The sequence below is a fragment of the Notolabrus celidotus genome, unplaced genomic scaffold (assembly GCF_009762535.1).
Source record: "Notolabrus celidotus isolate fNotCel1 unplaced genomic scaffold, fNotCel1.pri scaffold_295_arrow_ctg1, whole genome shotgun sequence".
Lineage (NCBI taxonomy): Eukaryota > Metazoa > Chordata > Actinopteri > Labriformes > Labridae > Notolabrus > Notolabrus celidotus.
The window spans coordinates 1,590-28,104 of NW_023260132.1; the positions used below are offsets into that span (position 1 = coordinate 1,590).

The following is a 26,515-nucleotide window of genomic DNA, read 5'->3' on the forward strand; positions in this document are numbered from 1 at the left end:
TCACCCTCCATTGACTCCAATAAACTGCAGGTTTTTCTTCATGGAGGGAGATCCTGGTTCCCCTTGTTCTCTGCGCTTCATGATGGACCTCAGAGAGGAGGGAGGAGACGAGGCTGCAACACAAAACCATCATCATCATCATCATCATCACACACAATGACAATGCTTCAGAGTGAAGGTCAGGGGTGTTCTGAACAGTCTGGTTACCTGTCTGAGTGCTGTTCTGTGACTCTGCAGCCTCTGTGGATGTGAGCAGGTGAGTCTCTGTTTCTTTTGAGTCCAGCACACTGATCTGATCAGCGGGCGCGCCCACAGCGACGACCGGAGACGCTACAGGTACCGAAGTGGACAGCTCGCTCTTCAGGACGTCCCGCACCTCCTTGGAGCTGATGGCGAGCGGCACTGGAGCTTCTGTGAGACAGAGAGGAGACATACAGAGACTGAAACGCTCTCCCTGAAGGAGGACAGAGATGTTTGATGTTTATCAGTTCTCAGTTTATGTGACGCCTGAACCTGCAGAGTGATCTGAAGCTTATAATCCCTATGTGATATTACTGAGGCTCTGAAGTGTGTCTGAGAGCTGCTCTCAGCAGCAGAGTCATGTTGTGTAAACTGTGATGGTGTCTTGGATGAACTGCAGGTGTTTACGACGTACCAGGTGAACTCAGACCTTCAGCCGGCTCTCTGTGTTGCTGCTCCAGGACTCCTCCGGCTGGTGGAGGAGCGGGGAGCGTGCAGGTCTCCGCTCGGAGCAGAGTTCCCACCTCCACCACGGTCGGCTGCTCCAGGGTGTACACCTGGATCCCCACAGTCCTCTGCTCCCTCTGCCGGGGCAGCTGAGTGAAGCTGACCAGCGTGTGCAGGCTGCAGCCCTGCGGCTCCTGCCAGCCCAGGCTGGTCGCCATGACGGGGTGCTCGGCCTGCGGCGCCCTCTGCACCGCCTCCGCCTGCTGCTGCGCCGCCTGCAGGTCCTGCATCGTCCTCTTTAAGTCACCCTCCAGCTGACCCACTTGATTCCTGAGAGCCTCCGTCTCTGGAAGCAGACCCAGGTCCTCCTCCCTGACCCCAACTCCCACATGACGAGTTCCCTTCGAGTCCTCTGGTCCGACTCCGATAGTGCGCACCTCCCGCTTCGACCCCGGTCTGGCTCCGGCTACGATCACCGTGTCCTCGATCTCGCAGCCGGAGTCCTGCTTGGCGCCCTCGGGTGTGGACGGGGACAGCGGCTCTGCTGGTTTGGTGCTGCTCTTTGCTGCTGTGCTCACCTCCTCTTCAGGGATGTCGATGTAGAGCTCTCCTCTTGGACGACCTCGGCTGAATCCCAGAGTGTGGCCCAGGAACTTCTGGCTCTTGATCTGGACGCTGAGCTGCCGCTTCTCCTCCTGCAGCACAGAGATCTTCACCTGCAGCACCGGGATGGTCTTCACCTGCTCCTCTAAGTCCCTGATCTTCCTGAGGGCCGCCGCCATCTGCTCCCTGACGTGCTGCAGGTGGGCCGGCGTGGGCGTCACCGGAGTGGACAGACCAGAACTCATGGGAGTGTAGGACCCGCCTCCACCGTGGGCTCGGTTGAAGCTGTGGGCGCTGCTGATGGAGGTGTTGGAGCCGGCCACGCTGCTGTGCATGCTCCCCAGGTTGGAGAACCTCCGCCCCTCCTTCTCCTCCTCCAGCTTCCTGCGCGCATCCAGCAGCGTCTTCTCCACCCGGGCCGTGCTGAAGCTGGGCCTCTGCGACGTGTGGTAACCCGGGGCGCAGTACGAGAAGGAGGAGTGCCGGCTGTCCATGCTGGTGTTGGAGCACAGAGACTCGGTGGAGGTCCACCAGGAGCCGGTGTAGCCGTACCCGCGGGGCAGGGAGCCATAGCGGGGGCGGCGTTGGATGGGCACCTTCTTGATGGTGTTCCCCTTCTCTATGTCGTTAACATATTTGAGGAAGTCCAGGTCCAGACGGTAGCCGTAGGGGGTCTCCACTGAGTAGTTGGCCTCCTGTTCCTTGGCGTGCAGGGAGGGGGGGGCGGGAGGGTTGAGCTTCCCTGAGGGGGAAGGAAATCAACTTTAAACAAACGGAAATCTGCGTCTAATCTCCGGCTCAGACTTTAGAAAAGAGCATTAACTCTGTTTTAACTTGGAGTATTTACTCCAATTAGGACTCTAACCTCATCTAAATACAATCCTCTCACAATGACTTCATGAATCTGCACAATATTCAGTCAAAGAAGAAGAAGAAGAAGCACCTGGGAAGCCCGGGTCCATGTGCAGCACCTGAGCCATGTTGAGTCCGTGTCACCCTCCAACTCTCACCTGTAGGAGGACAGACAAATAAAGACATGTTCACTCTTAGAACTTTGAAAAGGTCAGAATCAGTCTCTCTCTCTCTCTCTCTCTCTCTCTCTCTCTCTCTCTCTCTCTCTCTCTCTCTCTCTCTCTCTCTCTCTCTCTCTCTCTCTCTCTCTCTCCGGCCTCTCCTTTGTTTCTAATTTTATCCTCTGGTTTTTGGGAGCATTGTGGGTCAGGGAGGATTGTGTGTTTGTTTCTGTTCTGAGCGTTCGGAGGAGTTACAGGGGGAAAGTTTCCTGGCAGCTGATTCCAGGACAGAGAGGTTTGAGACTGCCAGTTGCAGCCTTATTAGGAATCATCTGAGCACGCTAACTTTGCCTCTGAATTCAGGGTTTACACACGCTCTCTCTTTCACGGCATCCACATCTTCCCCCTCCGTCTCTCTCCCTCTCTCTTGACGTCAGCTGATGATCAGGAGGTCTCTCTCCCTCTCTCTCTCTCTCTCTCTCTCCCTCTCTCTCTCTCTCTCTATCTCTCTATCTCGCTATCTCTCTAACTCTCTCTCTCGCCCCACTCTCACTCTCTCTCTCTCTCTCTCTCTCTCTCTCTCTCTCTCTCTCTCTCTCTCTGTCTCTCTCTCTCTCTCTCTCTCTCTCTCTCTCTCTCTCTCTCTCTCTCTCTCTGGATTTCTCAGCACTTTGATGGGTTTTTGTTGCAGCGTCCTGACTCTGTGTTTACAGTAGACTGTTCTTCTTTCCACCCACACGTTGCCACTCAGACACACCAGAGCCTCTGAGTTTGTCTGCTTGGCAAAGATTAACTCTCAGGGTCATCCCTTTGTGGGAACAGGGATGTAATGTTTAAACCTTTCTCAGTATTAGTTGGTCTAAAGAGCTGAAACTGTGAAGTCAGTTCCCTCTTCTTTAATTTGCACTCTTCCTCTCTCTCCCTCCCTCGCTCTCTATCTCGTGACCCGGCTCGGGCTTGGCGCTCCCTCCTTTGTAAAAAGTAGGGCACTTGGAAACACTGACTGACTTGATTTGGTATTTGGTGAAGTCCTGCAGTCGGTCTAATGTCTCGGTGCGATTCCCCTGATCTGTGCCCCTTCACCACTCTCTCACAGAGAGATTACTGCACACACTCATGGAAACACTGGACGCATGCACATACAGAGTCACTGTGACACCGAATTAGAAGCACTCCTCTCACACCAACGTGATAAGAACTGATTGCACCGCTGGATCTAAAGCACGCACACACAAAGCCTTCTTAAAGCTCTCTTCTTCTACCCTGCATGTTTTCTATTCATCCTAATTCATGCAACTCTTTCAGGACCCGTCCCGTGATGTAAACTCCCTCCTTCCACTTGCCCACGCTGAATTTCCTGAACTTCTTGTGAATATTTTCAGAGGGGAACTAGCAGGAAAGATTCTGGATAACCGACTGTGTGCCAAGTTTATCCAGTTTGACCTCCACCTCTGATCAAACCCGGGGCAGACTTTGAATCAGGTGCATATAAACACCAGAGATCTCTGACGTGTTGCAGGATGTCTTCACTCAGTCTTAAAAAAAGGGGGCGTGCACGCTTGATAACTTATTTCCTTTACTTCGCCTCATGATCACAGATTTTTCCACTCAGTCTTTCAAGACAACTCAAAGTGCTTTTAGTGATCCCTGGATTCTCAGTTTGTCTCCTGCATGAAGTCAAAGTGTGAGGCTGATAATGTGCCAAAGGTCAGGGGTCACTGCAAAGTTCACAGACGATGAAACAGACTGAAATCAGCTCTGACGCCTTGCTGTCAGAAGAAGTGATGACCAGAACATTTCCAAACAGCCTTTGTTTGATATTTTCTATGGTGATGATTCAGCAGAGACACCAAAAGTTCCTCACAGGAGCTTTAAATATTTGGAGTGCATCAGAGACATAAAGAGAATAAAAATACAGTAAACAAACAAACAAAGCAGAACTTTGAGAGTTAAAGAGATTCAATAAAAAAAGCAATAAATATTAAAGTTGAGGGTCGATCGGTTATTGTCTTTGGCTGATTATCTGGGCTGATATTCACTCAATAATCTGAAGTCAAAATTAAAAATATAGTAATATCATTACAATAAATCAATAAAATAGAATCTGATAAATGCCAGAAAAATTAAATAAATAAAACAAAATCAGATAAAAACCTGAAAATTAAATAAATAAAATAATTAAATCTGATAAATGCCAGAAAAATAAAAATTAAATAAAAATTAAAATTAAAATTAAATTAAATTAAATTAAAATTAAATAAAAATAAAAATAAAATAAAAATAAAATAAAATATATGAAACAAAATCCATTAAATGCCAGGAAAATCAAAGTAAAATTAAATCCTTACAATAAAATAAAACCAATAAAGAAAACAGGAAAATTAAATAAAAATAAAACAAAATAATTCTAATAAAAATCACTAAAATAAAATCAGATAAATGCCAAAAAAGGTTGTCGGTTCGACTCTCGGCTGGTCGACCATTTCCTGTATTTCCTCCTCGCTCTCCACTTCCCATATTTCCTGTCTCTCTCCAGCTGTCCTGACATTAAAGGCAAAAATGCCCAAAAACATAATTTAAAAAATAAAAATAATAATAACTAAAATAAAATAAATGAAATCAGGTGAAAACCAGAAAAAAAGAATAGATAAGACAGAATAAAATAAAAATAAAACAATGATAATAATAGTAATAAAAATAATGATGTACTCCAAGTTTTAAAAGCCAGATTAAAAAGGTAAGTCTTTATTTTACTTTCTGTTTTAATATCCAGAGACAGTTCAGAGTTCAGAGTTCAGAGTTCAGAGGTGTAACAACAGAAAGCTCTGTGGACACTGTGTCATTTAATCGGCCTGTATGTCATGTTGAAAGTTTTATTCCTGATGAAACATTAACTCAGGCCTTTTAAACAAAGTCTTATGTTTGAGTTTGTAATATGCCACATTTTTTAATTTTCACAAAGTTTTTAATTTTTACTGTAAATATTCCAAATATCAGTTTTCAGTCTCATCAACTTCTAAAAATGACTCTGAAAAACAGAATCAGACGAGTATTTAAAATATGTGAGGCTGTGTTGTTCATACACTCTGATGTGGCACAGGACAGAGAGAAGAGGAGTGGTTGTGTGTGTGAGAAACTGACTGTGAGAGTGTGTGTGTGTGTGTGTGTGTGTGTGTGTGTGTGTGTGTGTGTGTGTGTGTGTGTGTGTGGACAGGAGGGTGGAGGAGGACAGCACTGACTGAGGACAGATGATGAGATATAATTAGAAGCTGCACTTTTGCAACCAAACGTCCCGGCCCAGCAGACGAGACGTTTACTGACACTGACCGCTCGACTCCTCTTTGACTTCTAAAGTGTGTTTAAAAACCTGAACTCTCACACACACACACACACACACACACACACACACACACACACACACTCCTCTCTCTGCTCTAAACGTGACTCCTCTCGCTGACACTCCGGGTGTCATTCCTCTCACATCACCCCCCCAGGACTCCCACACCACCAGCGCTCCACATCTGCTCCTCCAGCGGGGGCTGCTGGGTGTTTCAGATGTGTTGGCATGTGTGATGTGTGTTCGTGCTCCTCCAGAGTGTGTGTCTGTGTGTGTGTGTGTGTGTGTGTTGGAGAACTTGACCTCTCTGGCTCTGGTTCAGCTCTCAAACAGAGTTCCTTTGAGACGTCATGTGAACAGAAAGCAGGCTGGGTGATGTGGCAGAACATACGATCAGGGGAACATGATCTGAATCGATCTGATGGTGTGGATTTGAGTCATGAGGCCGGTTTGAAAGGTATCAGGGTAATAAAGGAAGCTCAGTCATAAGATACAACAAGTAAAAACACTCAATAAAGAAGCTGCATGTTAGAGATCTGTGTCTCTGTGAAGCTGGTCTCTGTCAGGGACAGGTCTGTGAGCTCGCCGTGTTTACCTTAGGATTTCTCTGATGCTCATCATTCAGAGGGATTTAACTGAGAGCTAACACAGAGGGGTCAGCTTTTCCAAAACAACCTGCCTCAGTCACAGAGCATTTTAAAAGACTGAATAAAGCAGCATAGATATCTGTATCTTTAAATACAAGGGCTGCGAGCTGAGCGCGTGCAGAAACTTGACTCGAGGGAGATTTGGGCTCGATTATTTTGGGGTTGTTCAACTGGTTTTGAAGTCACAATGTTGTCATTTGACCGGGCAGAGTGCTGGAGGACAACCTACTATCAAAGGGGCAGATGACATGAGCCAATTCCTAAGTTCAGGTCCATGGTGTCCTGTAACTTCTAGAGTCCTCTGCCTCCCTCAAACCTCCTTCCAACACAGCTGAGACCCATCCATGGATAGAAGAGGGTAAAGCCCTGATCTATCCCACCAGGCTCATGAACCACTTTGACCTTTGACCCAACTTAAGAGCTTTTATTCAGGATTGCACCTGTGTGAAACTGCAGCCAGCACCTGAAGGCATCATGCTGACAAACTCTAGGATGTTGAAACACACCGACCATAAATTCTTCTTCTGCAAAGCTTCTACATTTCCAGTTTTTGATGTCATGTCAGAAAAATGATGACTGGACTTTATATTTATGATCCAAGTCATCTTTCCTGATGCTTACTTCTGTGTGTGGGCGTTCTTTAAAGGGACTAAGGTAAGTTATTTTACATGCAATCAGGTCAAACTTTCCACCACGACATTTAGAAAGAGGCACAGAGTACGCTCGGCCCTCTGCAGGCACAACGTGAGCACTAAGGAGGCGGAGAGCTGAGCTGACACCGACTTTCATATAACCAATGTCACATCTGAGGTCCACTGATCTCCCTCTATCCCTCTCTCTCTCTTCATCTCCCTCTATCCCTCTCTCCAACACGGTCTCAGCAGATGTGTGTCTAACATGAGTCTGGTCCTGCTGGAGGTTTCTGCCTGTTAAAGGAAGTTTGTCCTTGCCACTGTAACTTGCTAAATGCTGCAAAGTGCTCTGCTCATGGTGGATTAAGATGAGATCAGACTGAGTCCTGTCTGGAAGATGGGACTGGATCTGATCCGGTCTTCATGTTGGGTCTTCACAGAGTACAGTGTAGACCGGCTCTGTTTGGAAAGAGTCTAAGGATAGTGTTTGTTGATTTGGTGCTTTATAAATAAAGATTGATTGATTGTTGCTTCATTTACCAGTCTCTTAGCTCTCTGTTGATTTTGTTTTATCCCCCTGCTCTTCCAGAACTTTGCACCCTTCCCCGTTCTGAAGACGTCTCCTCTCTCTCTCCACTTTTATCCAGGATGAACGTCTTGCCCCCATTACACCCCTCCCCCCCTTCAGTTACATACCATACTAACGGAAGCTAACACCGCCTGGTCTCCTCCCTCCATCACCGGCTATTAAGACTGAAATGACCCTCCGGGGGGGAGATGCAGGTCACCCAGCACAAATTACATGTCTGTGGTATGTCCTGTAAGACGTCCTGACTGTATCTGTGTTTCTCTGCTTCTCCCCTGCAGAACGTCTGCAGCTTTCATACACGCGAGTGTTTCAGGGGTTAAAAACTGGATTTGATTTACCCCGTGTAAACAGACTCTGAAGTCTTTGGTGCATCAGAGGATGGAGACCACCCTGAGACCTAAATTAAGATGCCAGGCTTCATTTCGAGGTCAGCTCTCCCAAGTTTATCAAACTCATTGCTTCCACTCACTGAGTCACCTTATTATTATTGCCATTACAAAGGATTAAGCCTCAGTATTGCTAAGTCAGAAATACCAGTCCTCCCGCCACCCACAGGAGATCTGGGAGGATTTTTCCACTGCCTCGCTCAGCCTTCATCGTCACTGTTCTCCTCCACTTCAGGAATGGTTTGTGAATTAGGAAATGAGGGATTTATTTTCAGCTTCATACCAGCTGCTCCAGGACGGGATCTCTCCTCCCCAGGCTCCTTGCTGTCGCTTCCTTTTCTTGCACTCTTACAGTCAGCACCTGTTGAAACAAGAAGAAGGAGAAGAGCACAAAGACATGTGAGCTCCAGCATCAGGAGAGTCTGTTGGAGGTGTGCAGCTCTGCAGAGAGGCTTTAGAGGCCTTCACAGGACGACAAACAGAACAGTCCTGTGGTTTGGACTCACAGGCCGGATGTGAACATTACCCCTCCATGAAATGCCAATCACTCTTTGACCTCCATGCTGCATGAAGCCTGATCCACACAGCACCGCTCCTCCCGGCTTTCCAACACCCCGTTCCTCTCTCCAGTTCGAGTCTCTCTAATCAATTCAAGGCCCGGAGCCTCCCTGCCATGTGATTGGGCAATACTTTCTGTTTTCTTGCCTGTGTGACTAACACTTCCAAATCCACTGGTACAAACCTCCGCCCTCCAGTTGATGTGGGAACATCCGTCATGTAAACACATCAGAGATGTTCCAAGCTCAGTTCTGACTCTGACACCTCGGCGTCAGCGCTGGCAGACACCAAATACCCTCCTGAGACCGGTGCCAATAAATACGGGACATGTGGACGGCTTCAAGCGAATCCATGATTCAATATTCTCTGGCAGCGTACGCTCTGAACCACAACAAACTCCACAAGTCCTCGCCTTCCTCAAAGCTTGAAGGAAGAACCACTTTCACTGTCTGCTGTTTGCTCTTTAAGTCCAACACCAAGCTTTCTCTTCTCACGGTGACAAAGCTCCACACTAATTGTTCTTCCATGGACAAACTTTGCAAAACAGGTCACAAACTGTTCCTTTAAAGACGTTTTCCTCCTGTTTTATGTCATATTACTGGTCCACACTCAAATCCAGAGCACAAGTTGCACCCGTGTTTTTGGGGAGCTCCCAGGAGTAAAACTGTGTCCACTGCATTCAGCAATGTGCAGCTTCCATGCAGACGTGGAGCTCTTTTGGGAGCGTGCCTGTGTGCCCACATTTTGGCGTCTATAAGCTCTGCTTGAATTTCCCCGTTGTGGGACGAGTAAAGGACTATCTTATCTTAACTTACAGATGAAACCTTTTGGATCAGCAGATTTGATTTATTCTTGTAATGATTGTGATTGTGATGATTTCTGCTCATCAATTCATTCATTTACTTTAGAGTGCTTCCTAAAAACCTCGTGGGAGGATTGGGGCTTAAATTGAAGAGAAATGCAGGAACACAAGACCTCATTTTGAAAATGTCCACCTGTGAGAACATAGGGATGACCCTGCTCGTTTAAACACCATCTGTTATCTCCACCCTGCTAGCTACCAGTGCGGTAGTTGAGCTCAGCCTGCAGTAGCGTAGATAGTTGCTAGCTACAGAAGGACCTGTAGCTCTCCAAGGTTTGCGTCACCGCCCTCTAGTGCTCACTTGTTGACTTGAATGTAAAACTCTCTCCACTCAAACCAGCACTCCACTAAGATGATTTCCTTAAGAGTGTAACACTGTTTGCTTTAAATGCATTATGCTGACCTAAAGAGGGTCTGAACTGGTCCACCTCACTATGAATCCAGCTTGCTTTGCACAATACTGCTCGCCTCATTAAGCGCCATCTTCTGGGTAAAATACTGAGACACATTAAAACATATCTCTGTGCATTTTATACTGGTGTATTGGTCACACTGGTGAATAGGATGCAGGAGCCTTAGTAGTGATAGGCAATGATTTTTGAGCACTTTTTCATCATGTTTACCGATGCCTGGTTGTAATACAGTATTCCCGCCAGACGGTGGCTACAGAGCATCTTAAAGCTGTTTGCTAACTGCATTAGCAAACAGAAGAAGAAGAATGCTAACTGTATTAAAGAGCAGAAGAAGATGAGAACATGAGGAAAACACTCGCAGTAATTTTCTCGGTTTCTGAATCTCAGACAACTACACACGTATTTCCAGAGACTGAGCAGACGCCGTCAGCGCCGCTACTAGCACTAATCGTTGAGTATATGACAATGATTAGCGAATAGTATTTTGTCTTGACATGCCCATCCCTACTTTTTAGATCACATAAAAGATATAACATGGGGTGCTGTTGGCCTTTTAGCGTGCGCCCCATGCACAGAGGATATAGTCGTGGGCTAGACTCCATGCCTCAAACATTTCCTGCATGTCTTCCCTCTCTCTCTACTCCCCACATTTCCTGTCTCTCTTCAGCTGTCCTATCAAATAAAGGCAGAAATGCCAACAAATGTATAACATGCCCCTAGCGCTTGCACTCTATGCTAGCTTGCGCTGTTATTTTTTGCAAATCAAGTAGTCAACACAACTACATTACAGTCTTAGCTGGTAAATTCTGTGATTCCACATCTGATCTCATCTTAATCCACCATGAGCAGAGCACTTTGCAGCATTTAGCAAGTTACAGTGGCAAGGACAAACTTCCTTTAACAGGCAGAAACCTCCAGCAGGACCAGACTCATGTTAGACACACATCTGCAGAAGTCAAAGAGTCAGGGTTTGTGTGTTTCTGATACTGGTCTTTAGGTGTAAGGGAGGCCTTTATGGTCCTGAAACACCCGTACACAGATCCCCTTCAAAGAGTTACAGCCAGAGTGACCTCATGAGCTTATAATGTTCCCTTTATGGACGACACAGACTCTAACAGCGAACCAACAGATAAGCTCCCTCTCTGTGTCTGCAGAGTCTCAGAGTCCAGCTGCAGAGAAAGGGAGTTGGACGTTTTGTGAGAGCGGCTCCTGAAAGGTGACCTTTGCATCATTTCATAACAAGACTTTCTGTTGTTCGGTCCATTGTTTCAGATCCTTGTCCTGACGTTGCTGCAGAGGGTGGAGGGGCGCGGGGAGAAACAGACCTTTTAGACTCGCTAAATCACAAAGAGCCATTCATTCAGGCTCCGGCTCCACAGCTGGTTCTAATATAAAGCAAGGAGGGGCATCAGAGAGAGAGAGAGAGAGAGGGAGAGAGAGAGAGAAACAGTGTGTGGTGAGGAAGTTTGCCTCAAAACAAACAAACAGTTGATGAAGTGCAGTTATTGACCCACGCGCTGACAGAAACTGGAAATACACGAGCAGCTGATTCCTGCGACCTGAGTTTTAAAGATATCACAAACGTATGAGCTGAATATGAACGCCAAACTCCCCCCCCCCCCCTCCTAAAGAGAAGGATGGAGTCTGTCAGGAGGGTCACGTTTTCACCACGTGTTGTTGCAGTTGGCGAATACTTTCAAAGACAAATTCCAAACTTTACAGGAGACGACTCAAACTCCCGTCGACTCCCACGCGGCCCCGATGTGGACTCTGTGCGGTCTGAAGTCTCCCACGGACCCACAAACACAGCCGGGGCTTTCAAACTGATTTATTCAGGTAGAGGAGAGCTAAGTTTGGATGATTAATCAGATGATCTGATCATAAATCAATGATTTATAATCCTCCTGATAGATGAATCCAGCGTGCGTTTTGTGTGTGGTGCCGTCTTCGGCGTCTTGTTGGGTTAAAGACGTCAGACAGAGCTGATGAACGCACCCTGATCAGGCTATTTAAGGATTATATATTGGGCGTTGGTTTCAACAACAGCCTGATCATATCAACATGTTTTCACACATATTCTTTAAGAATGTATTTCTATATTTGTGCTGATGAAACTGGAGACAGCATCGCAGAACAGGCGGCTTGTTCACTTCCAGTAATTAATAATCTGATAATCTGACTCACTTTACTCACTTTTCAAGGCAATCTGGATCAGATCAATCTGCTCAGAGTACAAACTTTTAAAGGTAACAAAATGTGGGTTACTGGTGCTGTGACTAGGACGGTGAACTACATACTTTGTCCACAGGGGGCGCCACAATCCACACAAACTCATTTTTAAGTTAATGTTGGGGGGGGTTTGTCTTTATTGATGATAGGACAGAGCTGAAGAGAGACAGGACATGTGGGAAGTAGAGAGCAGGGGAGGATGGCCTGGAGTCCAACTGCATAATACATTTCTGCCCACGACCCCCAAAATATGGGTGCCAAAGACATGTGACCCCCTCTGTTCCTCAAAATGATTAAATGTAGTTTCATACTTCATTTAGCTGGTGAGCAGGAAAGGATCCACAGACATGTGTCTGTGTTTCCTGTTATGAATGAACCTGCTGCTGCTGATGCTTTAGATCAGGGGTGTCCAAACTTTTTTCAAAGAGGGCCACATTTGATGTTGTCAGAATACTTCAGGGCCAGTGGCTCCTACTGAGACTTCGGTGACTTAGGAATCATACAAGTGATATATGAAATCTCTATTTAATAACAATTATTTTACATTTTTTTCTCAATAAATCAGTAACTAGGAAGTCCTCGGTTCTCCACAAGCCACGTAAACATTAGCAAACTTTATCTTCTTCTGTAGAATGTTTTTCATTCGGGTCGGGCAATGTGGGGAAAAATATTGTCTTGTTATTTTCCTATGGCAGGATCAGGATCTGGATTTCATCACACTTCTTTTTCATGTTGTTTTTAAGACTTTTCTGACCAGCAGACAACATTTTAAGAACTAAATAATTCTTGTCCTACATTCTGAACTAATTTTTTCTGCACCAAATTTTGCCTTTTCTGCACAGTTTCCTAATTTTGATCTTGTCTTGTGTCTTCTGAACTTTTAGTGTTCATCAAGAACATTTTCACATCATGATAAAAACATTCATTTGAAAAAACCTGTCAACTTTAAGAGTTCTTGTGTTTCCTACTATAATTATATTCCTGCAGAATATCCAGAACTTTGAATTTATAAAAGTAGTCCATATGAAGCTTTTTGAGACATTTCTGGATTGACTTTAGTTTTGTTTGTGCGCTTGAAAGAAACTGCAAATGTACAGATGATTCAGAAGGTGATTAATTTCTTTGCTATAAATAACACATTTAAGATGGAAGCTTGGGGCCACAAATAAATGGACCTTGGGCCGCAATTGGCCCCCGGGCCATACTTTGGACACCCCTGCTTTAGATCATTCACTGTGAACTAACCCTAACGTCAGGAGTCATCTAAAGAAACACAGAACACTAATATAAAATATATATATCTGAAAGGTTTTATTTCTAAATGAATTACTTTAAATATATATATATTTACAGTGATGGCAACATACAATATTTTAGATGACTTGGGGTTAGGGGAAAAATCTTGTGACCCACGGGTAGCGTCTGGCGACCCCCCAGCGGGTCCTGACCCCCACTTTGGGAGCCCCTGTAATAAACGGACGTAGTCTCCGTGATGTCACCCGTCTGTTCCTGAAGCCGATAGTCGGTGGGCGCCATATTGGAAATGTTGAACTTAACCTAACTTCATCTGAGCTAGTGTGAGGTAAAGAGGCGGGCCTTTAGCGTCCTCGCTAACAGCTACAGTGTTCCCGCCTGTCAATCAAGTCAGCCACGCCCTTATTTGGGCAAAACTCGTAAGTTTAATATCTTCAAACATACCGAGTTATATAAAAGTTCACGCCCTCACAGTGTGCCGATAGAGAAATGATCTATCCAGACTCCACTGGTCTTTTGAACCCGGCTGTAAACATGTTTATTTCTGCTGTAAAGATGGTCTCTTTGAATGGGTGTGTATGTGGTTTCCTGTGTTTCTGCAGCCAGCCTCTAGTGGACGCTCCATGAACTGCAGTTTATAACACTTCCACATGGGCTTCATATTTTGAGACCGAAGGATGAAAGACTTGTTCATGAAATGTTGTGTGCCCAAGCTGTCGTGCAGCAACCAGCCACTAGATGGGGTAGTAGCTCCAGTTAATGCTATAAAGCTCTACTACCTGGATGTAAACAAGCAACGTGTCTCAGCGTGGTTTGTCAGTATGTTCGTCTATCTATCCGTCCGTTAGAGACATGAGCTACTCAGACCTAAACTGTTTTTTGAACCAGGCTGTAAACATGTTTATTTCTGCCTCTTTGAATGGGTGTGTATGTGGTTTCCTGTGTTTCTGCAGCCAGCCTCTAGTGGACGCTCGAGGAACTGCAGTTTATAACACTTCAGCATGAGCTTCTTATTTTAAGACTGTAGGTTGCTACTTGCTCTGTACATGGGGTGCACGCTTAACCTGCTCAATGATATCATACTTTTTGATTCATTTCATGGATTTTTAACATCTTGTTCCTGTAATCCAGACTCAATCCACCTCTTGAAGCAGGATTATCCTGCTGTTCTGGATCAAAGTCATCCTAATCCTCCTCAAAAAGTTCTGATGGATGTGAGATTCCATCCAGAACAGACTCAGATTGGATTACCACTCCAGTTTCCTTCTTCTTCCTGACCTGTTTCTAAGATCTTGCTTTTATTCCATCAGATTACCTCTCAGCGACGGCGCCCAGGTGATAAAAAAACACGCTCTTCTCTGTGTGCCAAGTAAGCCGGGTGAGGTTTAGACGGTCAGTGCCATCTGTGCCGTGACACACACAGAGACGTGTTGCACGGGTCTGATGAAGAAAGGGTTACAGGAAAGGGAGCTCCGTCTGTCTATTCCCCAAGGATGAAGAAACAACCGAGTCACTTCCTCCCGGCCCAGGAGGAAGAGTAACACGGAGAAGGGGAGCGTAAAGAAAGAGAGAAAAAACAGGAGCGGGGTGAGAAAGAGAGAAAGCAGAGGAGGTTCGTACAGTATGTGAGGGAGAGAGGAGGAGGAGGAGGAAGAAATGCTGCTGAGAGTTTTAGATGGAAACTTCTCAGATGAGGAGACCATGACGGTTCTCAGACTCCAGAATGAGTTCTGGACCCAAACAGCACACACACAGACCTGCAGGGACTCCTCAGGAAGACAATATAAAGTTTCAAAGAACCTCTCCTCATAATCTCCAACAACCCCGCCCAGAAGATTACCATCATTTGTGCATTCCTCCACTAAAATGAGAGCGACAATAGAGAATCTGTACGAGGAGCCGCTGCAGAGAGAACACTGTTGTTGGACAGAGAGCAAGCAGAAGAGTTTAAACGTCCCCCAAAGATCAGGAGATACAGTAGTTGACCCATCTACTGGGACTTCTTTGTCCTCCTCCTCCTCCTCCTCCTCCTCTCTGCAGCACAGATGGCTTCATTCAGCCGGCTGCTCTCTTTCTGAATTATAAAGCAGGAGATTTAACTTCACATCTCTCCCCTGAACAAGTCGCAGGACGCTTCATGAGGAGGCAACAACAGCAAGAGTTTAACGGAGCTGGAGAGGGTACGTCAGCGCCTGACAGACGGGGCCTTCATCATGCGTGACGGGGCCACATGATCTCACATCAACATGGCCGTACAGTGAGCTCTTGTGCTGCTGGACATGTGCTTTATGACTAATTTGGGCTTTAAAAAGGCGGAAAGTGAAATCATAAGCCCACGGGACTTTCTCGTCAGGACTCTCTGCCCTCTCTGGATGTTTTTTACATTAAGCAGTGGAGGTATGGAGGAGCAGACAGTCTGGGGTGAAGCCGAGGGGAGGGGAGGGGGCGGACTGGATCGGCTCCCGTTACTCCTGGAACAAGAGCAGAGTAAACACACCAGAGAGTCTGCTGCTCATTGGTCATTGTGCCGACCTCCAACAGGAAACCGAGCACGGGTGGGGCCGAGCGGCAAGGAGCGGCACCGGAAAAAAAGACATTAAAAAAGAAGGAGGAGGAGGAGGAGGGGAGAAGGAAGGAGGGAGAGAGAGGAGGGAGAGAGAGGAGGGAGAGGGGGAATTTGGGGAGAAAAATTCCTGTGCAGTTTGTGGAGGTGGGGATTAAGAGTGATGCCGAGCAGAGGCTGTTTCTGTGGAGAGCGTGAAGTCTGGAGGGGAGGACGATGAAGTCCAGACGGCAGGAAGACGGACGGTGTAGTCCCGGTCAGAGCAGCCTGGGGTCAAAGGTCGAGTCAGGGTGGTGGTGTAGTCCACATTAGGGCTGTGTGATGATCATAACTTCATCTTTATCCTGTTTGAATATCAGGTTTACTTTCCCAACACCTAGATTTGAAGATCTGCTGCACAGAGACCTCTTTTGGACCATCATGACCCGGGTTGTGTTTCTGGGCTGGTCCTCGCTCTGGTTCAGAGCTGGTTGAACTCGTGAACCAACACGGCGCCCGTTTGTTTCTCCACCCTCTCGAGCCCGTTGAAGAGGCACGCCATGGCGTCAGATTTAAGTGACCTCTTTTCCCAGCAGCCCTAGCGTGAACTTTCCCTCCCAACAACAACGATGGAGGACAACGTCAGCTCGTCTCCTCACTGACCGCTGCTTTGTCTTTGAATCCATTAGTCTCCTTGATTTGTTCTCTGCAGGACGATGGAGGAAACACGTTTGGTTAGGGGTTTTGATCACCGCAATCCCGCCCCCCCTCACCCCTGAGGGTAGCGGTTCGCGGTTCTAGACCAGCAAAGAGTTGGAGCCACTCTGGAACCGGTTTTCGTAAGCCGGTTCACTCACAGTCGAAACACGAAAAACTGATTCTCAATTGAGCGCCGGCTCTGATCTGGCTCTGATCCGGCTCTGATCTGGCCCTGGAACTGTCTCAGTCCAAAAGGAGTAAGAGGGTATTTGGAGACCATATTCAGGTCCTGGATTTTAGAATGAGATTACAAGTACTGCACACAAAATGTTCACTTCCTGCACAACTTTGCATCAAAGTTTAGACCACCTCTGTCTGACACAAAGCAAACGTTTGCACATTCATGTACCGGACAGACCGGGTGACTTTGGTGTGCTCCAGCTCTCTCCCTCTCTCTCCTCAAAGCAGCTCATAAGAGTGTCTGATAACCGACCACTGTGCACAACGTTACAGCACAAACAACCTGTCAATTTAAATCTCTAATCTCCAATACTCACGCTAGCAGAAGCAGGATAAAGCAACCGAGTGGTCTGAGTGGCGTTCCCCTCACTCGGTGATTCCCAGACTCTGGGTCAGGACCTTTAAAGGGAGGGCCTGGTGTTATGACAGGGGGGCGCAGCAAGGCCTGATAAAAACACAACAATCTAAGCTGCCTGCAGAGCACGGCACGTTGGTAAAAGGATGATGCATCTACTCCAGATGTAGCTTCACCTGCACAAACTCAGGGCTGCATACTGGAGTCAATGTGGAGGTTGCATGTTACAGGTCATGTGTGAAGTTGGACCTGTTATAGGCTCTAGATAATGGATGCATGTTACAGGTCTGAATTCTGTTTTAAATCTGGCCTCCTAAATAAAAGCACTTAGTGTAAACATGCAGAGCAGCAGATTCCATCTTCTCCATCTTCAGTATCCATTCATTCCTCATTCTTCTCACTGTGAGTGTAATATGTGACGATGTAAACACATGCTCTGCAGACTTCGCTCACATCTCTCAGGCCTCGTGGCGAGCAGCCTGCAGAGGAACCGATCCTCCTGCAGCGATGATGTCGTTGCGTTGTCGTTGTTCTCAGGAATCTTATCAATTACTTCCTGATTCAATGAGCGCCGCTGATCAAAGCAAACAGGCCGCTCTGACATGTTGCGTGCTTCACTGTACAGAAAAGTCTTTCTTTGCTTTTCTGAACGATTAAAGTATTAAAGCAGATCAAGTCCGATTATTCAAGCAGATAATGAATTACTGTCCCAAGAACGTCTAAAGCCAGATTAGAGGACTGAAAACATTACCACAACAGATGTTCCAATTAATACAGTGAAGTGGGAGTATTAGCCTCCATGTTTAGAGCAGAGGGAGATGAAATGTTTGAAAATATGCACGTTCATCCCCGCTTCAGACATTTAGCTTTAAACACCATAAACATGATGTTTTTATGGTGTAAGATTCTAACACCGCTCTGTACTTAAAGCACAAACTGTATGATCACTGAGGACAGCTCGTCAAAAACAAGGCGGGAAGGAATGAGCATGAAGTCTTGTTTGAGCAGAGAGGATAACTCCTCATGAAGTCAGGATTAGTTCATCAGCCGTGTTTCCTTGAAGGTGACGGACAGTCTCGTGCATCTTCAGGGAGTAATTCCATTAGCCTCACTAAACCATTTAAAGGCCCGGCGTGTGGCCTGGTGTGCAAATGGGGTTTATAACCCTTGCATTCCTCCACAGCACCCCTGGGTCCAAACGCTGTACTGAGACAATCACATTCCTGCTCTGAGGAAAAACCAGAGGAATCTCTGCTGCTGACAAACCTGAGATCCCAAAACTGCAGCCTGGTGGGGGTCTCCCCCCCCCCCCCCCCCGAGAAACATGGAGGAGTCAGGTTTCAGTATTATTACACTCACAGCATCTCCAGCTCAGAACTGAGGGGACGTTTTACACCCAGCTGAATCTTAAAGTCCTGCTGTCACTGGTTCCTGTTCCTGCAGTGATTGTAGGGGACAGGTTCTGATGCATGAGGAGTTGGTCATGGTGTCATGAACTGTGTTATATATAAAGAGTTTCATCAGATCATTATAGAAGGATCTGAAGTCCCCCTGAAAAAGGCTAACTGACAAATTCCACCAGATCCGTCTCAGCTCCGGATCTGATAGGTTTCTATTCTAATCAGTGTGTTAACTTCCACTGGATCTGCTCCGTTGCAGAGTCCAGTCCGGCAGGTCTGAGTCCTCCGGATCAGATACACAAGACTTCTATTTGTGCCGGATGCCGGAGCACGACGCATCAATCTCAACAGAGCAGATGGAGCGGGACAGGAAGTCAGGTTTCACCAAAACCAAATGTAAACATCCGGTTAATTTTCAGAATAAAAGACTCTGTGTTATCACCAGATCGTATTTCACTTAACTACAACAACAAACCAAAGTCATGATGAGCGGAGCCAGGCCTGGAGTCAACAGGTCAGAGGTTTTCAGAGGACCAGAAAGACAACATGGATGAGGAGAGGAGGAGGAGGAGGATCCTTGATTCAGGGATTACAGAAGGGGAAACCTGGGTCACATGACTCCAGCTGTCCGGAGGTCCTGCTCCGTGGATCAGAGACGGACTGGACTCTCAATGAGTCAGAGAAGTTAGATGAGTACATACATAAGACTCCTCCTGGTGCAGACGACACCTGGAGAAGCTGTTCAATTAATTAGGCAGACTGGGACGAATCAATCAAACGCAGGAAGTGGATGGCAGCTATCAGTGATGAGGTCACACCTCTCACTCTGCCTCTGTCTGTGTTAGAAATAAACTAAACCCCTTCTTAGAGACGACACCTGATGGAAACACTCAGCACTAAACACTGTGGAGCGATAGTAACAGAGATACATTTATCAAAGCTTTGATACACCATCATAAACTCTGAAGATTTCTGCAGGAAATACAGGATGCACCTTCAGTGTGTGACTTCAAACTGAAACAACATCATCCATCCAAACATGCATCCATTATCTAGAGCCTATAACAGGTCCGACTTCACACATGACCTGTAACATGCATCCATTATCTAGAGCCTATAACAGGTCCGACTTCACACATGACCTGTAACATGCATCCATTATCTAGAGCCTATAACAGGTCCGACTTCACACATGACCTGTAACATGCATCCATTATCTAGAGCCTATAACAGGTCCGACTTCACACATGACCTGTAACATGCATCCATTATCTAGAGCCTATAACAGGTCCGACTTCACACATGACCTGTAACATGCATCCATTATCTAGAGCCTATAACAGGTCCGACTTCACACATGACCTGTAACATGCATCCATTATCTAGAGCCTATAACAGGTCCGACTTCACACATGACCTGTAACATGCATCCATTATCTAGAGCCTATAACAGGTCCAACTTCACACATGACCTGTAACATGCATCCATTATCTAGAGCCTATAACAGGTCCATCTTCACACATGACCTGTAACAAGCATCCTTTATCTAGAGCCTATAACAGGTCCGACTTCTCCCATGACCTGTAACATGCATCCATTATCTAGAGCCTATAACAGGTCCGACTTCACACATGACCTGTAACATGCATCCATTATCTAGAGCCTATAACAGGTCCGACTTCACACATGACCTGTAACATGCATCCATTATCTAGAGCCTATAACAGGTCCGACTTCACACATGACCTGTAACATGCATCCATTATCTAGAGCCTATAACAGGTCCGACTTCTCCCATGACCTGTAACATGCATCCATTTTCTAGAGCCTATAACAGGTCCGACTTCACACATGACCTGTAACATGCATCCATTATCTAGAGCCTATAACAGGTCCGACTTCACACATGACCTGTAACATGCATCCATTATCTAGAGCCTATAACAGGTCCGACTTCACACATGACCTGTAACATGCATCCATTATCTAGAGCCTATAACAGGTCCAACTTCACACATGACCTGTAACATGCATCCATTATCTAGAGCCTATAACAGGTCCAACTTCACACATGACCTGTAACATGCATCCATTATCTAGAGCCTATAACAGGTCCGACTTCACACATGACCTGTAACATGCATCCATTATCTAGAGCCTATAACAGGTCCGACTTCTCCCATGACCTGTAACATGCATCCATTTTCTAGAGCCTATAACAGGTCCGACTTCACACATGACCTGTAACATGCATCCATTATCTAGAGCCTATAACAGGTCCGACTTCACACATGACCTGTAACATGCATCCATTATCTAGAGCCTATAACAGGTCCGACTTCACACATGACCTGTAACATGCATCCATTATCTAGAGCCTATAACAGGTCCGACTTCACACATGACCTGTAACATGCAACCATTATCTAGAGCCTATAACAGGTCCGACTTCACACATGACCTGTAACATGCAACCATTATCTAGAGCCTATAACAGATCCAACTTCACACATGACCTGTAACATGCATCCATTATCTAGAGCCTATAACAGGTCCGACTTCACACATGACCTGTAACATGCATCCATTATCTAGAGCCTATAACAGGTCCGACTTCTCCCATGACCTGTAACATGCATCCATTATCTAGAGCCTATAACAGGTCCGACTTCACACATGACCTGTAACATGCATCCATAATCTAGAGCCTATAAGTCAACAGGTCAGAGGTTTTCAGAGGACCAGAAAGACAGCATGGATGAGGAGAGGGGAAACCTTGGTCACATGACTCCAGCTGTTCGGAGGAGAGAGCAGGGAGCTGGACTGCAGTGGAGTCGAGTCGAGTGGTTATATGTCACTTTAACCTGACCAAAGTACTGCCAGATGACTCCAGGATGTGGTCTGTGCTTGTTTACATCCAGGTGGTAGAGCTTTATAGCATTATGACGGTGGACATGAACCAGAGCTTCAGCCTCCCGCCACTCAGACACAACATTTGAGGGTCATTTCAAGCCTCCAATAAAAAGATATTAATGATTAGTTTGACAGACTACACTTAGTCCAGTGCCGACTATCGAGTCGACGAGACTCACACACCTTATTTTTAACTTGAGGAACAACGACCGCTGACTTCTGACTTTTGATTTGTGCGTTTGCATCATTAGAAGTCTAAATAAATACGCAGGACAGCAGAAGATGTGCTCTTATCTGGCTGCTCCTTCTCGTGGTGTTTGATTCAAATCATGGTTAAAGTTTGTGAATCAGCGGATCACACACTGTTTCTGTAGTCACAGATCAGAAGGACATGGCCCGGGTGACATTTACAGACCTCTACATCAGAGAAAGACGGCCTCCTGATGTCAAAGATGGAGGATAATGAAGACGTTGAGGACTGAGCGAGCTGCAGGGGGGGGGGGGGTGTTTACTGTCTCCAAAGAAACGTAAAATGAACATGCTTCACTTTTCAATTCAACATAAGCAGCAGTCGTTTCTGCTCGTTTACTCATGTTGTTGTTTTGTTTTACTTCAGTTTGAGTCTGTTGATGATCTGTCCCCCTCTGCTCCACACCCTCAGGACTCCCTCCTCTCCCTCCCTGGCACTCGTACAGCGTCGTGAAGGACAGCCCTGAGCTCATCAGAGCGCCATGCAGCTGCTACAATCCCTGTTATTCACTGGTAGGTGATTTAATCCATCCAGCAGTTACACAACAGCAGCAGCAGCAGCAGAGGCAGCAGGACAGGGCTGTGTATTGTATGATGCAGAGTAACAGGCTGGTGACTGACTACACCCCCACATCCTGCCAACTCCTGCATGTCCCTCATCACAACAACATCTGATGTGTTTACTGATGAATCTGCAGCACTTCACCGGACACACAGGACTTCATATCAGCTTTAAAAACACACAAGAGGAAACGTTTATGTGTCAGTAGAGATCCTGTGTGATCTAAGCTAGCACACACATGTTGAAGGAAGGTTTCATCCTCCTAACAAGACAACAAACAACTTTTTACTCAACAATTATTATTACTTACAGGAAAACACTCAAGTCTGCATTTCAGGCATTTCAACACACAACTTATCTACACAAATCATCCCCGATATACGGTCAAAATATAAATAACTACCAGAAGCTTTCATTTCTGCAATATGGGAGGTCAAACCAAGCTTATTTATTTATTTAGGGATGCATAAAGGGCCTAAAATTACCTTCATAGCTGTAAAAACACACACATGGTTAAATAAACTCATACTTTCCAGCTGAGGCAAATCTTTTACTGCAAAATAATCCTCCATAGAAGCAACTTTTATGCATTAAGGGTCACAGCTCTGCACATATTTGCTTTTGCATCATCTAACAAAAGACTATTGAGGATAAAAAGACAGAAAGGTGTGTTCAGACTCTTTTTAAAAACTCTTAAAATGTAAAAACTTAAAGGAAAACACTTTTAAGCACCGTGTTTGTTCCCTCATGTGCTCTAAAACATTACAAATGGACTTAAATAGACTTTAATTTAATTATCCTCCTGACAAGCCGACAAACTGCTTCATACTCAACAAATGATCCTCTTTATTATTGTTAGAGTTTCTGAATCAACAGGGAAACACTCAAGTCTGCATTTAAGGTCATAAAATCTAACTTATTGTTGTATTAAAGGCCTCATTATTCCCCCTGATTGCTCTTCAATGATCTTAAAAAGCGGGTTTAACCTCCTTAAAATATAAATAACTCCTAGAAGCTTTCATTTCTGCAATATGGGAGGTCAAACCAAGCTTATTTATTTATTTAGGGATGCATAAAGGGCCTAAAATTCCCCTTGCATGCTCTAAAAACACACATGGTTAAATAAACTCTACTTTCCAGTTGATGCAACTTTTTACTTCCAAATAATCCTCCATAGAAGCAACTTTTATGTATTAAGGGTCACAGCTCTGCACATGTTTGCTTGTGCATCACCTAGCAATGAACTATAGAGTTAAAAAGACAGAAAGGTGTGTTCAGACTCCTTTAAACTGTAGAAACTTAAAGGAAAACACTTTTTACGCACCGTGTTTGTCCCTCATGAGCTCTAAAACAACACACATGTACTTAAATAGACTTTAAGGTGTGTTTATCCTCCTCCTGCCCTGCCCTCATCCATCTTCACTCCACACACTGACCAGCTTCAGCCGGACAGAGCTGCACATTTGCGGGAAAGCAGCGCTGAGCAGGAAAGCTGATGCACATCTGGAAGTAATGAGGAATCCTGCACGGACCCACCCTCTCCCCCGAGTCCTCACTGCGAGACTTTTTACATTTTCTTAATGAAAGTGGGGACTGGATGGTTTGTTGGATGGTTTGTTGGATGGATTGATGGATTGTTGGATTGTGGCGACAGATAAAGTGTGAGGAAAGGGACACGCGCAGACACAAACACTGAAATGTGCAGCTCGTTTAGGAATGACAGAGGTTTTGCAACAGAGTGTGTGAGCTCACTGCGAGACCAGAACTCCTGCTTTCATCAATTAGGACTAAAGTTGAGGCCGCGTGGCACAATCCGGTTTCTATATGTGGTCTCTGACAATAACAGACTGTACAGGAGGCTCCACTGTACGGATAACGCACAGATTTACGCGCAGAGAATCTCCTCTCATGCTTTCACTCCACATCAGAGGCACTGCTGTGTGAGGTTTCAGTGTTTGCATGCAGGATGGTTTTATTATTAGGATTTTATTACAGTGTTTTTCCGTGTCCGTGCAGCGCGAGCCTCCAGTGATGCTCTGAACAAAAAGACACGCACCGGAGGAGCGACCATGAGCCTGAGACCAACACTCCTCTAAAGGTGAAGAAATCCTAAAGGAGGGATTTAAACCCTCCATCACACACACCAGGAGGTGTTTAAATGAGTCTGATGAACCTGGATGGGGGTTCAGAGGATAAAGGATCCGTTACTGGAGACACAGAGGACCGGGGGAATGGGCAGGACCGACGCTTCACAAAAGAAGTCCCTCTCTCTCTCTGAACCGGCTCGAGAGAAGAAAGCGCTTTAAAAACACAGCAGAGAAGAAGACTGAAAGCTCTCACACTGAGGAAGTTATCTGCTCTTCTTACCTGCCCTGTGGAATCCTTTCAGCCGCCTCGGCCCGGGAGGAGCGCTCACTGACGGAGACAAAAACACCGCAGCCGAGATGATGCGCCCCCCTCCCTCCTCTCTTAAAGGGCCAGCGGCCACAAGGAAGGAAGGAAGCAAGGAGGCGACCTCAAGGGCTGAAGGGACTGCAGTATCTCGCGTGGCCACTTGAGGCTGGGTCCAAAACTAAGTCTATGCACATGAAGCTCCATATTAAGATATAGATTATTACAGCAGGTTTAGACACATTGACAACCAGGTCTACAAACAGGTCTGAGCTCTGAGGCTCATTCTTTGTTTACAGGATACAGGAGGCTGCATGAGTGCACATTTATTTTCCTTGGAGGCTTCATTTAATAAAGATAAATATTAAATTGTGAATAAACAAAAAGCAAGCAGGTCAAAAATAAAAATGGTGAAAATTGTGAAAAAAATATACATTTAGAGATATTATATTTATATATTTATAATTATATTATGATAATGAGATAATTATATATATATTTATTTTATATATTATGATCATTATTATTGATGATGGTGTTATTATTGTATTGTTATTGTTATATGTCCTCTCAGCTGGCCTATCAAATATAAAAAAGCAGAAATGCCCCAAAAATATAACTTAAAAAATCATAAATAAAATTGTATATATATTTAGATATTAGATATTATATTATATATATTAATATATATGATATGTTAATATTCAATAACATAGATATGTTTATGCTTTATTTATACAAATATTAAATATCATATATTTATGCCTAATATATATATTTATTAATTCATTTTATTTATTTACCCTGAAAAACCTCTCAACAAGGATTTACTGGTCCATTGTCACCACTCCATAATGTTTAATTGAGGTGTAATAATAATAATAATAATAATAATAATAATAATAATAATAATAATAATAATAATAATACATTTTATTTAAAGGCGCCTTTCTCAGCACTCAAGGACACCACACAAATATATACATATACATACACACATTTACATTAAAGGAAACAAAATCTAAATCCAAATGAAAACAATATAAACTGACAAAGTGATAAGAAAATAGAAACAATACAAAGTATTTATTTTAACCTCTTGCGTTGCATTTTGTTTTGCATTGATCACATGTTTACTCTGCTATTGAACTACACTGTCTGTCAAAGCACTTTGTAAACATTTGTTTTTAAAGGTGCTTTATGAATAAAGTTATTATATATATTATTATATATTATTTTATATTTTATTAAAGGCATTTTTTGCATGTTGTTATTTTAAAGGACAGCTGAAGAGAGACATGCAGTAAATCTTTGAGTGATGGAGTTGAACCTGCAGCCGCTGCAACAAGGACTTCATCCTCTGTACATGGGGCGCATGCTTAAACCGCCAGGCCAATGGCGCCCCTTGATTTTTATATTTAACTTGATTTTGTATTAATCTAATTATCAGCAGCAGGAGGAGAGACAACAATGTTCAAGTTAAGATAATCAAATAAAACAACAATGAAATAAAGGAAACAAAGAAGATACTTGAACATTTTGAGATAATCCAGATAGAATAACATGAAACATAAATCAATATGTAGATAAAAAAGGTTCAATAACATTAAATATGATTCAATTTAAAGTCAGCCTGGGACGTTGAGTCTTGAGTTTGCTTTAAGGATATCTCCCTCACATGGTTTACTCTCTGGTTTATTGGATCAACATGCCAACCAAAACGTTTGTGCTCCAGCTTTGTTATTAGTATGTTGGGAGCAGGTCTGCTGGGCTCCCTGCTCATTGATTTATCTATGACAGTCCATGCACAGGGTTCAGGGTTGATGATGGCGTTCCCCTGTAGAGAACCTGAACTCTCACAAGAAGAACTTCCTTATCACGGTCTCAAACTCCTGAACGTCCCCGTCCTCTCCGTCTCGTGTAAATCTGAGAAAATTCAAACTGCATGATCTC

The 26,515-nt window shown here is 44.9% G+C and overlaps 2 protein-coding genes across 3 annotated transcripts in view; one reads left to right on the plus strand and one right to left on the minus strand.

Annotated features, from left to right (window-relative positions):
- On the minus strand, window positions 1–24,623 carry kank2 (KN motif and ankyrin repeat domains 2). The gene is made up of 6 exons (XM_034679016.1): window positions 24,539–24,623; window positions 8,178–8,255; window positions 2,234–2,300; window positions 656–2,032; window positions 208–411; window positions 1–113 (listed from the first exon to the last, which is right to left on the minus strand). The coding sequence occupies exons 3-6, from the start codon at window positions 2,268–2,270 to the stop codon at window positions 1–3; spliced, it is 1,731 nt and encodes a 576-aa protein (XP_034534907.1). The 5' UTR covers window positions 2,271–2,300; window positions 8,178–8,255; window positions 24,539–24,623.
- LOC117809460 overlaps window positions 21,959–26,515 on the plus strand; it is a 15,428-nt gene continuing 10,871 nt past the window's right edge. For both annotated transcript variants that reach the window (XM_034679018.1, XM_034679019.1), the window contains exon 1: window positions 21,959–22,122. Coding sequence is in view for 1 of the 2 variants with exons in the window: in XM_034679019.1 (XP_034534910.1) it covers window positions 22,092–22,122 (31 nt within the window). In the remaining variant the exon portion in view is untranslated. The remainder of the gene's footprint in view (window positions 22,123–26,515) is intronic.

Coding starts and splice junctions, on each gene's coding strand:
- kank2 (XM_034679016.1), bottom strand. CDS start 2,270: ATGGCTCAGGTGCTGCACATGGACCCGGGCTTCCCAG. Junction 2,033..2,233: donor CATGGACCCGGGCTTCCCAG/GTGCTTCTTCTT, acceptor CTTCCCCCTCAG/GGAAGCTCAACCCTCCCGCC. Junction 412..655: donor TGAAGGTCTGAGTTCACCTG/GTACGTCGTAAA, acceptor TCTGTCTCACAG/AAGCTCCAGTGCCGCTCGCC.